Raw genomic sequence first — 12577 nt, 5'->3', positions numbered from 1 at the left:
TGCATATGTTTCATAGTTCATCTTAGAATACTTTTTGCGGGAGCAACACTGAAAATATTTTGTATCTTCTGTGGATTGTGTGTTTAGATTCTAACTTGCTATAAATTAAACATTGTTATGGGCTTGAATTTTAACTGAAATTGTGCAAATAATCGGACGTACCTCTACCTTGTATACGCATTTCTAATGTTTTTCTGTTTAAAGTAAAGGAGGCTATACCTACTACTATTGTGTTTAACGTTAAATTAAAGTAAGGTAGTTCCACATATTTAGAATGATATTTAGAAGAGAAAAAATGATTTTTAAAAATGAAATGAGAATGTTATAAATAAGGAATGACTAATGTTTTACTGTTCTTTTCCTTTTGCCTTGAATGTCTTTGTCATGTTTTTTGAAGATGAATAAAAAAAAAAAAAAGAAGACAGTTGTCGGGAATGTTGAACCGGGTTCAACTTTGCCGATTGCTAGCTGCCCCGTCGCAATCGGAAAAGCACCCCGATTCGTCTGCAACGCAATCGGCAAAGTTGAACCAGGTTCAACCTTGCCGAAAATTGCAACTGTCGGCGAAAGCTATCGGCGATAGCATGCAGCGATTGTATAGACACCAAGATTAACCGAACAGAATGGGCAGGTCACGATTTGAACTAAATCCACGTGAACATAAGCGATATGCTCAAGCTAATTTCATAGGCTTGTTTTCTGATTTAGTGGTAACGAGTTTTCTTAGGCCATATTCTAGCGTATACTATAGGCCTACCTATGTCAGTGGTCTTTTAACACTTGACCGAAATAAACACATGCAATATTCTCAAGCGATAACACACATGTATTAATTAATTAATATATGTTATCTCCGGATGAGACGAGTCATAGATACGAGATAGGGAAACCTTTGTTACAATGAATAATTACGAAAAAAAATCCCAAATATCACATCACATTCATAAAGTATTTGCAGTACATTCTGATCACTCAAAATGCATGTGATTATTTGGTGTTTGTTGATGTTATATTAATTTAAATTAATTAAATAAAATTGCCGTCAGTAATGGCGACCTCTTGCACATACCTTGATGGGTGGCGTTCGCTATTCCGTCGGCGGAGTGAGTGCTACTTGACGTAAATAATCGCGATTCTTCTCCAGAATAGTGGGAAACATTAATCTAAAAGCTGACAAAAACTTTATTAGCATTCAATGCTTAAAGTGCAGGTACTGAAGACATTCAGAGGTAAATTTAAGATTTGTAAGAAAAAGTACCGGTATTAGCAAGAAATGTACTCAATAATAATCGCATTCTGTATTTATTTTAATAACGAAGCAATTAAGTAAATGAATACAGAAATATTTACGCATAGTTATACTCTCCGTGATTAAATAACACAATGCCGTACTATTAGCGCGTATACAACCAGCCACCCACGTTGTCTCAAAACATTGAGTAAATTAATTTTTCGGACTTGTCACTGTGATAAAAGTTACGGCCAATTTTCAGAGAGAATTGAGAAGATGCTCAGATGACTAATCAAGTGGTATTACGTAGATGGTATGCTTATACGCTCAAATATACGGTACAAATCGGACATCGATCAAATTTCAAAATACTATCCTGTTACACTTTCTTATAAACGTTTTGTCTTATAGAAATAAACTACAATCATGGTTTAATACCAAATAATCAATTCTACGTAATTATTTAAAAGGAATCATTTATAGTGTATCGCTTGAATTAACACGTAATAAAAAAAGACACATAATATTGATTAAAATGAGAATTTACATTTCCACTAAAATGCAAGGTTAACAGATTACATTGCAGCATGGCTTAAAATAATTTATTCAAAATTCTAATCGCCATTTAACTGACATACACCGCTAACATATAATAAAACTCAATGCAAAATAGTATGCTTCAAATAAGGATGACCAAGGTGAATAAAGTTTCTGAAGGGTTATTTAGCAGGTAGTACGCCTACTCGTCTACAAATTTGTGACGATTAGTGAGGGCGCACTGTCAAGCACCAAAGTGCGCCTGATATAGTTGGCATCAATGCCACTGTGAACGACTCTTTGTGAATCACAAAATGTACTATTATATACATACAAATATATATTACTATGATTATAATTAAAATGTGTATTTTTACATGCACAAGAAATGTTCATGTACAGCAGACACTCAGCTTCAACCTTTAACCTAAATTAACACCCTAATGGGGTTTGATCAGATGCTCAAAAACGTGTTTACATTTAAAAACGGATAACAATTTTACAAACTTAAAAGTAATATACAATTTGATATAAACAGATGAGATTGCTAAAAGAATGAAAGAAATGAAAGTGTACAGGTGGCAATAGCTGGTCTAGGCAGGCTCCAAGTTTAAAAAGCAATTGCCCTCAACCTTCACTCCCTCACACACATACACCCCACACATTCGATATATATATATAGTATACACTTACACATCCCATTTTCCAGCTGAACTGGTGCGTTTACTCTTAATTTAACTTCAGTCAATTTAATATATCTCTCAAAATGGTTGGTAGCACTTCTATGAGGCGCAATGCACAGCATTTTTGCTTGTTAGTAGTTAATATGTTTTCAACCTTAAACAGTGAAGGTTCTAAAATGATAATATTATTATCAAAAATATTTGTAATTTACAAATTTTATTTTCATAATTGTTTGTGTATGTTGATAAATAGTACCAACGAAAACATAAAAAAACAAAAGATTAAAGACTAAATTGAGTAAAAAATTACAATAGTATAAAGTATACCTTCATTAAGAAAGATAGTTTTTAAATATTACCCTTGGTTGCCATTGCGTTGCTCAACTTCTTAAAATAAGAACACATGCTTGTATACACCCTGAACACCATTGATAACACAAAGCATTAGAGAACATAAAATACCCTGTTCAAATTATTATAAATTAAGAAAAGTAGCATCAATGTAAAGAAGTAGCAGCGGTTAAATAAATTATAAGTACACTGTAATGCAGCAAAAATCCTAAAAAAACCTACTATACAACTATAAAATTAATAAAATAATGAAAATATACGGTGACAAATTTGTAATATTTCTAATCATTTACAGAGGAAGTTAAGTTAGTTGATAAGGACGGAAGACGTTAAATTAATTTTATATTTACTTGAAATTGAAAATACATATTTCTTTTGTTACACAGTCACACACACTTAAACATTTCAACTTTTGTAATCACCATAGAAATAATATGGCAAGAGGTTTAAGAAATTTCAAATTACAGTATTATATAATATAGTTTTATAAATTCATGCTTTCATGGAAATTTCAATTTTCAGTTAAATATTATTCTTATATAAGTAGAACTGCCATCATGACAATGGTCATGCAAACCTTTTATAACAAATTATCTCATTGGTGTTACAAACACCACTTTATTATTTCAACCAATCACATAACTCATTAGGAAAAGATTGGTAACATATTTTTTTTAGAAAATTATTTATTTTTCTACTTTACATTCTGAGTACTACCATTCATAACATTTTATAAAGTATTTAATATTATTTCATTTGAAAGTTCAAACAACAATTTACATATAGTTCATTTATCAAGCAAAAATTTGGCACATATAATATATTCCATAAAAAATGTACTGAGTTCAATCAAATCCTTTTGCTCATGCTTTGTATAATTCAAATAAAAATTTAACAAGTCTATACAAATAGTGATCTTTGTCGCACATTGGTGAAAATAAACGTATGTACAGAGCATTATGTACACCACCAATATGTGAGATAATACCATATACCTGATGCTAAATCCATACAGTCCTAAATACTTACTATAGTGGAGCAAAGTAAATACAGGTTGCTGCGAGAAAAAAGTCAGTGAACTTTGTGATTATGTTTCCACAATTGGCCAATTAAGTATTACCGTAAATGTTTGAATAAGCATCGCGGCGCATATAACATTTTTGGAGGGTTCAGTGCGCCGCTTATTCCAAAGCGGGGCTTTAAAAAAATATTGCAGTGGTGCTTTCCATGCCCGTTCCATGTTACCTATCTCACGTATTCCCATAGTTCGGTTGGCCTATCATAGGTCCTAGTCATCGTAAATAAATGTGTATAAAGAATTGCTTGTGTCTTCATTACATTATTTATTCATTTTAACACTGTATACTAATTTGAACACTGTAAACATTGTATTTCAAACTCTGTTTCTCGAAGTGCTTCATTACATGCAGGGTAATATATACTCTTGATTAAGCGCCGCGGCGCTTATTCAAGAGCAGCACTTATTCGAGTGCGGCACTTATTCGAGTGCGACACTTATTCGAGCACCTATGGTAGTTGGCATTTATTTTCTCAACGCAGTATTTTCTTTACTCAAAATGGCACAGACTGAACTAAACCATGCTGTAAATTATCAGAAAGAACCGCATGTCCCGCAAGTTAAAACAATGTAGTAGAGATCGCAGTTAATTTTTTTTAAATATTTAATACATGAGGTAGGTTGAACATTTAAAAGTGTCAACGACTATGAAGGACTTGAATGTTCTAGCACATGAGGTTAGCCATCCCAAAACCACCATCACTGACCAAAAAATAAAAATTGACTTTTTAACATATTCATATTCTCCAAATTATATGCTTTAAATTGATGGGTCATTTACTGAAATTGACTTAATATTGCTTAAGTTATGAGTAGAAGTAATATGGCTTGTCTGTACTAAAGTATACAATACTCCCACTTTCTTATGCTAATTACTCAGTTCAAAAATTAGTGACAGTACGCTGGTTTTGGAATGGCATGCCTCATATTTATTATAGGAGTAAAATCGAAGATTTTCTTTAAATGACTTTGTCCAAATACATCATGACAGTAAAAACAATTTTTTTTTTCTGCAAATTATATAAATTTGGGCACACTAGGTTTTCTTGGCTTATTTAAAAGCAAGATGTGTGATGGAAGCTTCAAATATAAGCAACGTCGATGATCCAGGCACTTTGCTACCTTAGCACATCATTGGTGGCCACAGTACTGACACACAATTAGGCACCAACATCTCGGTCTGGCCGAGTTAGCATGTATCTTGATAACAAAACTACGAGCTTTAAGTATCTTCAAAATAGTTTTTTCAAGCTCTATGAATGAAACGCTTCTGATTACGCATTAATGGTAAAATCTGTGACGTAATAGCGTCACATCGGTGAAAGAGAGAATTATTGTCGACTGAGTTGTAGGACAAAGTTTGCAGAGTATGCCTGACAATCATGGAAAAGTGAATCGGTCACAAAGTCATAATTGAAAACATGGGGGACACACTGACTGTGATGGTTGCCAGAAAATAATAAAGAATAAAACCATTTCGAAGACTCTTGTTTATGATCTTGCAAGTTCTCTACCTTTTGTTCAACAAAATTCTTCATCTCCGGATAAGCCACTGTAAAAAAAAAACAAAAAAAAAACACATTTTGTTAAAAGGTATAATTGGTAAGTCAGTTACAAACATTAGTCTGTTTACTGTAAATTATAGGAAACATAAAAATAATATACAGTATTAATAATATGGAAAATTCTAAAGGAACAAAACAATGTTGCTACAATAATTCTTGAACCATTATTTATATTAATTTATAAAGACAATAATTTACAATTTTTTAAAAGTCATGATACAATAAAAAATAATATAGCAAATGTTCAAGATTAAGTTGGTATAAGTTTCTACCTAGCATCTAATTCTTGTTCTAGATTGCCTAGAAGTTGTGGCGCATTCTCTAACATCAGCGAGTACAGCTGGTCCAAGTACTGCTTCTGACGACTTGCTTCCAATGACTCGGCTCGGAAGACCTCAAGGATTTCAGTCTGTAAATAAAACACACATAAATTACTATTACTACACTACTAATTCTTTATTCATCATAAAATAATTTTAATAACTACAGTTGGACTGATGCAAACAAAAAGAATAAGTATGGATATCACCCAGGCCTGTACGCAAGGGGATGGGGTGCAACAGGTGTGTACGGGGCCCCCCAATTACCTAAGGTCCACATTTCCCAGGGTAGAACAATCATAATTCACTCTCGCACATTCCAGAAATTCCTCAACCAAACCTTCTTGACCAATCAGAGCAGTTTCCAACTAGGACCGTCTCTAATTCGTCGTACAAACAATGAGTTTTAACTGTATTTATAAGCTTTTTTAGGAAGTTGAGTGTTTTTCCAGCCGCTTGCGTGTCAATGATTCATCGTGTGCAAACTCATTCTTTCTAGGTTTCACTCAAATCATCTTTATTCTTTCTTGGAAATCATCTTGATACAGCAGGTGCAGATTTAGACCTTTGCACTCCTCAAAATGGCAAGTGTCAGAGCAAGAAATGTAGTACACAAAGAAACGTCAAAAACAATATTTTTGTTGTCTAGACAAATACTGTATATCAGATTAGCCTAAGCTATCTGACGGGGGATTTGACAATTTACTAGCAGGGTCTAGTGGCAAAAGCCCTAGTGAGGACCAGTGCAAAAAACCAAGATATTCTGAGATGTTTTAGCAAACATTATGCCCTAATTATTTTGTTAAAAACTATTATTTCATCTTTTTTGATCTAAAAGTCATGGTTGAAGTGGGAAGTAGTGTGGGGTTGGGATGTCTTATAGGGGCTCAAGCTCCTTGACACTCCACTCCTGCCTGGAATAGCCACTGCACACAATATGGAATGAAGACTATACTCTAGGAAAGAGTTTCCAGACTTTGATTATGCCTACCTTGGATGAACCCTTCAGTGCTTCCCATAGAGGAACATCATCCATTCCATCAACAGCTCTCAAACGGTTGCTCTTGTGTGTAGTAACTTCATTTAGCTCATGTAATGCCATGTCTCGTTCTCTTGTTAGCTTTTCAATTAGTTCATCCTATGGAATGTAAACATTTAAGGCCAACTCAGACAGCGGTGTACAACGTAGCCCGACGCTATTTGATGCTGTGTCAGGTCTTTGTGAGTTAAATTCAGTCGCAATGTTTTGCATCAGGGACAGTCATGTCGTAGAATACTAAACATGTTTAATATTTCTCACAATGGCTTAAGACAATCCCCGACGATGAATCATGTTGGGCTGCGTCGTAGGACGCTGTCTGAGTTGGCCTTAATACAATTATATTAGTAACTACTTTGAATAGTTGTATTCAATGTTATAAGTAAGATCTGTATTTTTCTTACCTTGTACTCTGATGTTGATTTCATTCTGGTTATTTCTTCAGATAGCTGAACGGTTTCAGCCTTTACAAGAAGAAAAAAAAAACAACGTTTTTTAAAAACAAGTTGTCATAACAACCATCTGTAATTGAATTACATATACATACTGTTATTGTATGCTATGTAGAAACTGTAGCACAGCAGGTCAAAACAATGAACGAGGTCAATCAACCTATTAATATCTTTGCTATTTAAGCTTGTCCTATCAAATTTTATGTGACAAAAAACTGTGATATGCCCACATATAGGTAATATGACATCCATATATGGGCACATCACATTAATTTGTCACATAAAATTTGATGTGGAAAAAACTTAGGAACCAATCTGGTAATATTTACCAAATAAGGGTTGACTTTGCATATTTAATGTTCTTGTATACATCTAGCATTTTTTGTGTGTTGTAGATGACATGGAAACCATGCAATCAACCAAACTTTTCACAAGACTTATTTTGGAAAAAGGGTGACATAATATTAAAAATAACAAAAACAACAATGACAAAATTGTTTTGCATGTGTTTCACAAAGATACCAGCGCATTATAAATGTCCGTTTATTATGTAAACTGATATTTATATCTTTATGCTTTTTCATATTATTATCATCAATATGATAATTATCAATACTATTAATAACACAGTATCATTTACAAACTAAATCTCTTTATGAACAAAGCTGCCTGGGATTGAACCAAGTATTTTGGTATTCTATGCAAGGCACCGTTTGATCTGTACCTCAAAAGAATTCCTCTGCATCTCCAACCTCTCCAGCTCTTTCTGCCTCTGCTTCAGACTTCCGCGGATAACCGGGATCTCTTTGACCTGTTCTGATAAGGCATTACAATGGCTGTCCTTGTTGGATAGTCTGCTCTGTAACTCATTCACAATAATCCGCAGTTTGTCAGCTTCTGCTGCTCTGTCTTCAAGCTCAACCAGCCTAGAAATAACAAAAAATTAATTTGTTATATTTTCACAGCATACACTGAGGAGGGGGGGGGGAGAGCCTGACCAACTTACTCCGGATCCTAAGAAATACCAATATATTTATATGGACTGTACTGTCTGGGATTGTAAAAAGTGGTGGTACATTTTAATGGCACAGTTAACATCTCAAACTGTGAGGGCAGCAGACATGTTTATATCTGGGTCATACCTTTGCACATCCTCTGACAAACGCTTGTTTTCAGTCTTTGTGATCTGCACTTGTTCTTTCAATGTTCTCAGTTCCTCCTTCATCTTAATTGCTGCTCTGGACTTTTCTAACGTATCCTCTTCTTCTTCGGTACGAAGTAACACAAGTTGGACTTGGTGCATTCCATTCAATCTGGTATTGACTTGCGAAATTGGCATCCTCAGGACATTCTCACCATTAATTTCATATAACCTAAAATCAAAGCACATGTAATTTAACAGTTGTGGATCTAGGAATTCAAAAGAGAGGGGGGGGGGGCAGGGAGAGACTTTTACAGACGTGAGGATAAAGACCACCTAAGCCCCGCCTTGGTTGGGAGACACAAAATTTAAGGCTATGGCACTTCAGTGTTTGGTTCTGTTTAAAAAAGTACCAATCTACTTAATTTTCTGATCAAGTTTTGACTATGGCAATAATACTTAGCATATCAATTTTAATTGTCCAATTGAACACTTTTGTCAACAATGTAATTTCTAATGTTGAAATATATGATATGAAATATTGATAATGTTGATAATGAAATGAAATATTTACCTGTCGCCGACCTTCATGATGCCTTTTGAATCACAGGTGTGAATATACACTCCCTTCTGGTCAGTCCTGGTAGTTAAACTGAACCCGTAACCGTTCACACCTTTCTTAATCTGCATTGTAACCAGGCGATTGTGTTGCTTGGAAGAGAGCACGGGAAACACAGGAGCACGCTGACGTTTACTTCTAGCCTACACATTGAGAAAAAATTAGGAATATATTAATCAACATTTGAGCAATTTCTTAAAGCATAATTTGGTTAGGGTGGGGTATGTGGGTCATTAGGACCTTAGTGGAGTAACGTCTCTACCCCATTAATGCACAGTTCAGTAAGGGTGGGGTATGCGGTTCTTTAGGACCTTAAAGGAGTAATGTCCCTACCCCTGTTATGCACCACTTGGTTAGGGTGAGGTATGTGGGTCATTTGAACCTTAGGGAAGTGATGTTCCTACCTCTGAATGCATAGTTTTGTTACTGATATTTCTTTTTTTGTCATTTGTTATTGTATTGCTTGCTGTGGATATGTGTTTCCGAAATGAAAGTTGAATTGAATTGAATTCAATGAAGCAATTTAGAGAAAAATTATTTATTACATTATTTAATAGGTGCAAACAACAAAGACCCTAACATATGCAAGCCTCTGGTCTATTCTGGATAATCCTTTTATGTCTTTTGCATTGTTATGATACCTGATGCTGGCTATGGTACATTTGATACATTCCTGCTCAGTGATAGGGGTGTATTTTATTATTGTGATTTAGGTGATGACTTGGAAAGAAAAACTTATATAATTCAGGGTTCTTTTTTTTTATATGGACATGATATTGTCCTATTCCACTCATATATGGGCAAGATGTCTTACCACATTTGTATATGGGCATCATGATATCATACCACACTCATATATGGGAAGAATGATGTCATACCACTCATATGAGCAAGATGTCATACCAAACTCATATGGGCAGGATGATGTCATAAAACATTCATATATAGGCATGATGATGTCATATCACTAATATAAAGCAAGATGATGTCATATCACTCATCTATGGGCAGGATGATGTCATATCACTCATCTATGGGCATGATGATGTCATATCACTAATATAAAGCAAGATGATGTCATATTACTCATCTATGGGTAGGATGATGACATATTTCTCATATATAGGCAGTATGATGTCATATTACTCATATATGAGCAGGATGATGTCATATCACTCATCTATGGGCAGGATGATGTCATATTACTCATCTATGGGTAGGATGATGTCATATTACTCATATATAGGCAGTATGATGTCATATTACTCATATATGAGCAGGATGATGTCATATCACTCATCTATGGGCAGGATGATGTCATATCACTAATATAAAGCAGGATGATGTCATATCACTCATCTATGGGCAGGATGATATCATATTACTCATCTATGGGCAGGATGATGTCATATTATTCATATATAGGCAGTATGATGTCATATTACTCATATATGAGCAGGATGATGTCATATCACTCATAAAAAGGCATGATGATGTCATACTTAGGTGTTCCTCCACCGGACATCATGCATGCCTTGCATGTCCTGGATGTCATATTACTCATATATGGGTGGGATGATGGCAAATCAACCATATAGGCCGGATGATGTCATATAATCATACAGTATATGAGCAGGATGATGTCATATCACTCATATATAGGCATGATGATGTCATTGTTAGGCGTTTCTTCTCCGCCTGACATCATGCATGCCTCGCATGTTCTGGATGTCATATCACTTATATATGGGCAGGATGATATCACATCACTCATAATATTATAGGCAGGATGATGTCATATAATACAAAAATATGGATATGATGATGTATATCACAGCCATATATGGGCATGTCAGAGACATTTGTCATATACAAGCTGGTAGTATTGACAACACATTGAACTATTAACTTCAAATTTGCTTCAAAATTAATGTAATTGTGAATAAACATAAAGAAATATTATAAAGTTTTTAAAACTTATCAAAGATAATCATGCATATTTCTCCAAGTTATTTCACATGAAACTGATTCTGTATCTGGAGCTTTTACGAAAGCAGTACTTTGGTTTTGATTGTGTAATTCACAGTCAATACTGAATATAGGGCATGCAATGCTTGCTAAAGATATACTTTATGAGGTAAAAAAATATACTTGGAAAATAAAATTTAATACATGAATTGCTTTGGATATTAATTATCAGATGCATAAAACAATCCCTGATTTTTTAAGAGATTCTTCCTTAAATTGGCTGATCAATTAAGGATTTTTGGTATTAAAAGTTAGTCAAATCAGTAAAAAATATAAATGGTGTTTGATTTGTGTCTGTCTTATATGACCCTTTTAAAGGAGCAATTTAGTGTTTTAACTTATTAGGATTTTGATAGTCAGTACCTTTAAAGTGCACACCAAGTGCTTGGAATGAAAAATTCAGGAAGTGTCAAAATGAAAGTGTGCATAATTGAGTGAAGACGATGAGGGCAATGTAATTAAAGAGTTTGGATTGCTTATAGAAATAAAATTAATGAAGATGATAAACACTTATTGAATAGATGATAAGTATTATCTATAACAGAATTAAAAGATGACAAGACACAGAATTAAGACTAACTTTCTCTTTCAAAAAGAGATAAGAAGATATTATATCAGAAAAGGAATTAACTAGGGCTCTATAATATTCATGCGGGGTACATTACAGGTAGGAGCCTAAATTGGGACATTATGTAGTAACTGAAAATGAAATTCAGATCTTACCCAAGGCCACGGTGACTAAGAACGTAATACAACAGTTAAAAATTTACAATCACATAACAAAATATATCTGACAATATCAAAGTACGTCTAATGTTTCAATGCACAACAAAGATAATTATGACAGCTCAACACATTACATAACTACAACTATACAACATTGTTTCACAAACATTTCATCTGCAGAATTCTAGAATTCTAAAGCCGGACACTCACTGAGCCGATGGTAGTCAGCCAAAATGATTCTATGAAGAACGCAGGACCACAACGCATGCTCAACGGTTCATTTTTAATGACTATCCGTTCAGACTGTCAGCGACAATCAGTAGACGAGCAGTGTCAGTATCGTAATACAGCGGTTTTACGACACGCAGTAAGTGCCCGACTTAATAATACAAAGACAATATATTACCAAACACTTTTAATTAAGATGTCTGTTGATTAAAATCTCAAAATTATCTACACCAAATACAATTTTTAAATTGTAAACTTAATCTAAACTGTGTATCTGATTTACTAACCTTCTCTGCAGCCACTTCTTGGTCAGCTTTTGCCAGTTCCAGTCTGGAGAGCAGACTAGCCTGCTGCTGTTTGAGGGCAACCAATGTCGACTCCTCCATCGCTAGTTTGTATTCCAACTCGGCTTCCCGCTCCGTACTCTCGTTATTCCTGGAATTCCAGTGAAGAATTTTGTTGAGCACAGATGTGGAGTTCCATGTGGGGTGCCAATCGGAGTAAGCCCGGATTGACGATAACCAGCCCCGGTTGTTGTGCTGATGATTGCTTCCACGACTGGCGTGAGGGAATGGATAG

The 12577-nt window shown here is 34.5% G+C and overlaps 1 protein-coding gene across 5 annotated transcripts in view; it reads right to left on the bottom strand.

The window, feature by feature from the left end:
* Nucleotides 1–2804: 2804 nt before the first annotated feature.
* Nucleotides 2805–12577, bottom strand: part of LOC117105491 (golgin subfamily B member 1-like) — an 87720-nt gene continuing 77947 nt past the window's right edge. For 4 of the 5 annotated variants that reach the window (XM_033246653.1, XM_033246655.1, XM_033246654.1 and 1 more), the window contains 8 exons: nucleotides 12286–12556; nucleotides 8972–9159; nucleotides 8399–8629; nucleotides 7981–8182; nucleotides 7209–7268; nucleotides 6757–6903; nucleotides 5718–5854; nucleotides 2805–5432 (listed from right to left, as the gene is read on the bottom strand). In XM_033246653.1, coding sequence (XP_033102544.1) covers nucleotides 5402–5432; nucleotides 5718–5854; nucleotides 6757–6903; nucleotides 7209–7268; nucleotides 7981–8182; nucleotides 8399–8629; nucleotides 8972–9159; nucleotides 12286–12556 — 1267 coding nt within the window. In that variant the 3' untranslated portion in view covers nucleotides 2805–5401. The remainder of the gene's footprint in view (nucleotides 5433–5717; nucleotides 5855–6756; nucleotides 6904–7208; nucleotides 7269–7980; nucleotides 8183–8398; nucleotides 8630–8971; nucleotides 9160–12285; nucleotides 12557–12577) is intronic. The other variant, XM_033246656.1, reaches the window with a different exon arrangement.

This window comes from Anneissia japonica, unplaced genomic scaffold (genome assembly GCF_011630105.1).
Source record: "Anneissia japonica isolate Jap-2015-1 unplaced genomic scaffold, ASM1163010v1 scaffold6233_len141684_cov196, whole genome shotgun sequence".
Classification (NCBI taxonomy): domain Eukaryota; kingdom Metazoa; phylum Echinodermata; class Crinoidea; order Comatulida; family Comatulidae; genus Anneissia; species Anneissia japonica.
The sequence above is the reverse complement of the archived record's forward strand: the minus strand, read 5'-3'. Positions and strand labels throughout refer to the sequence as shown.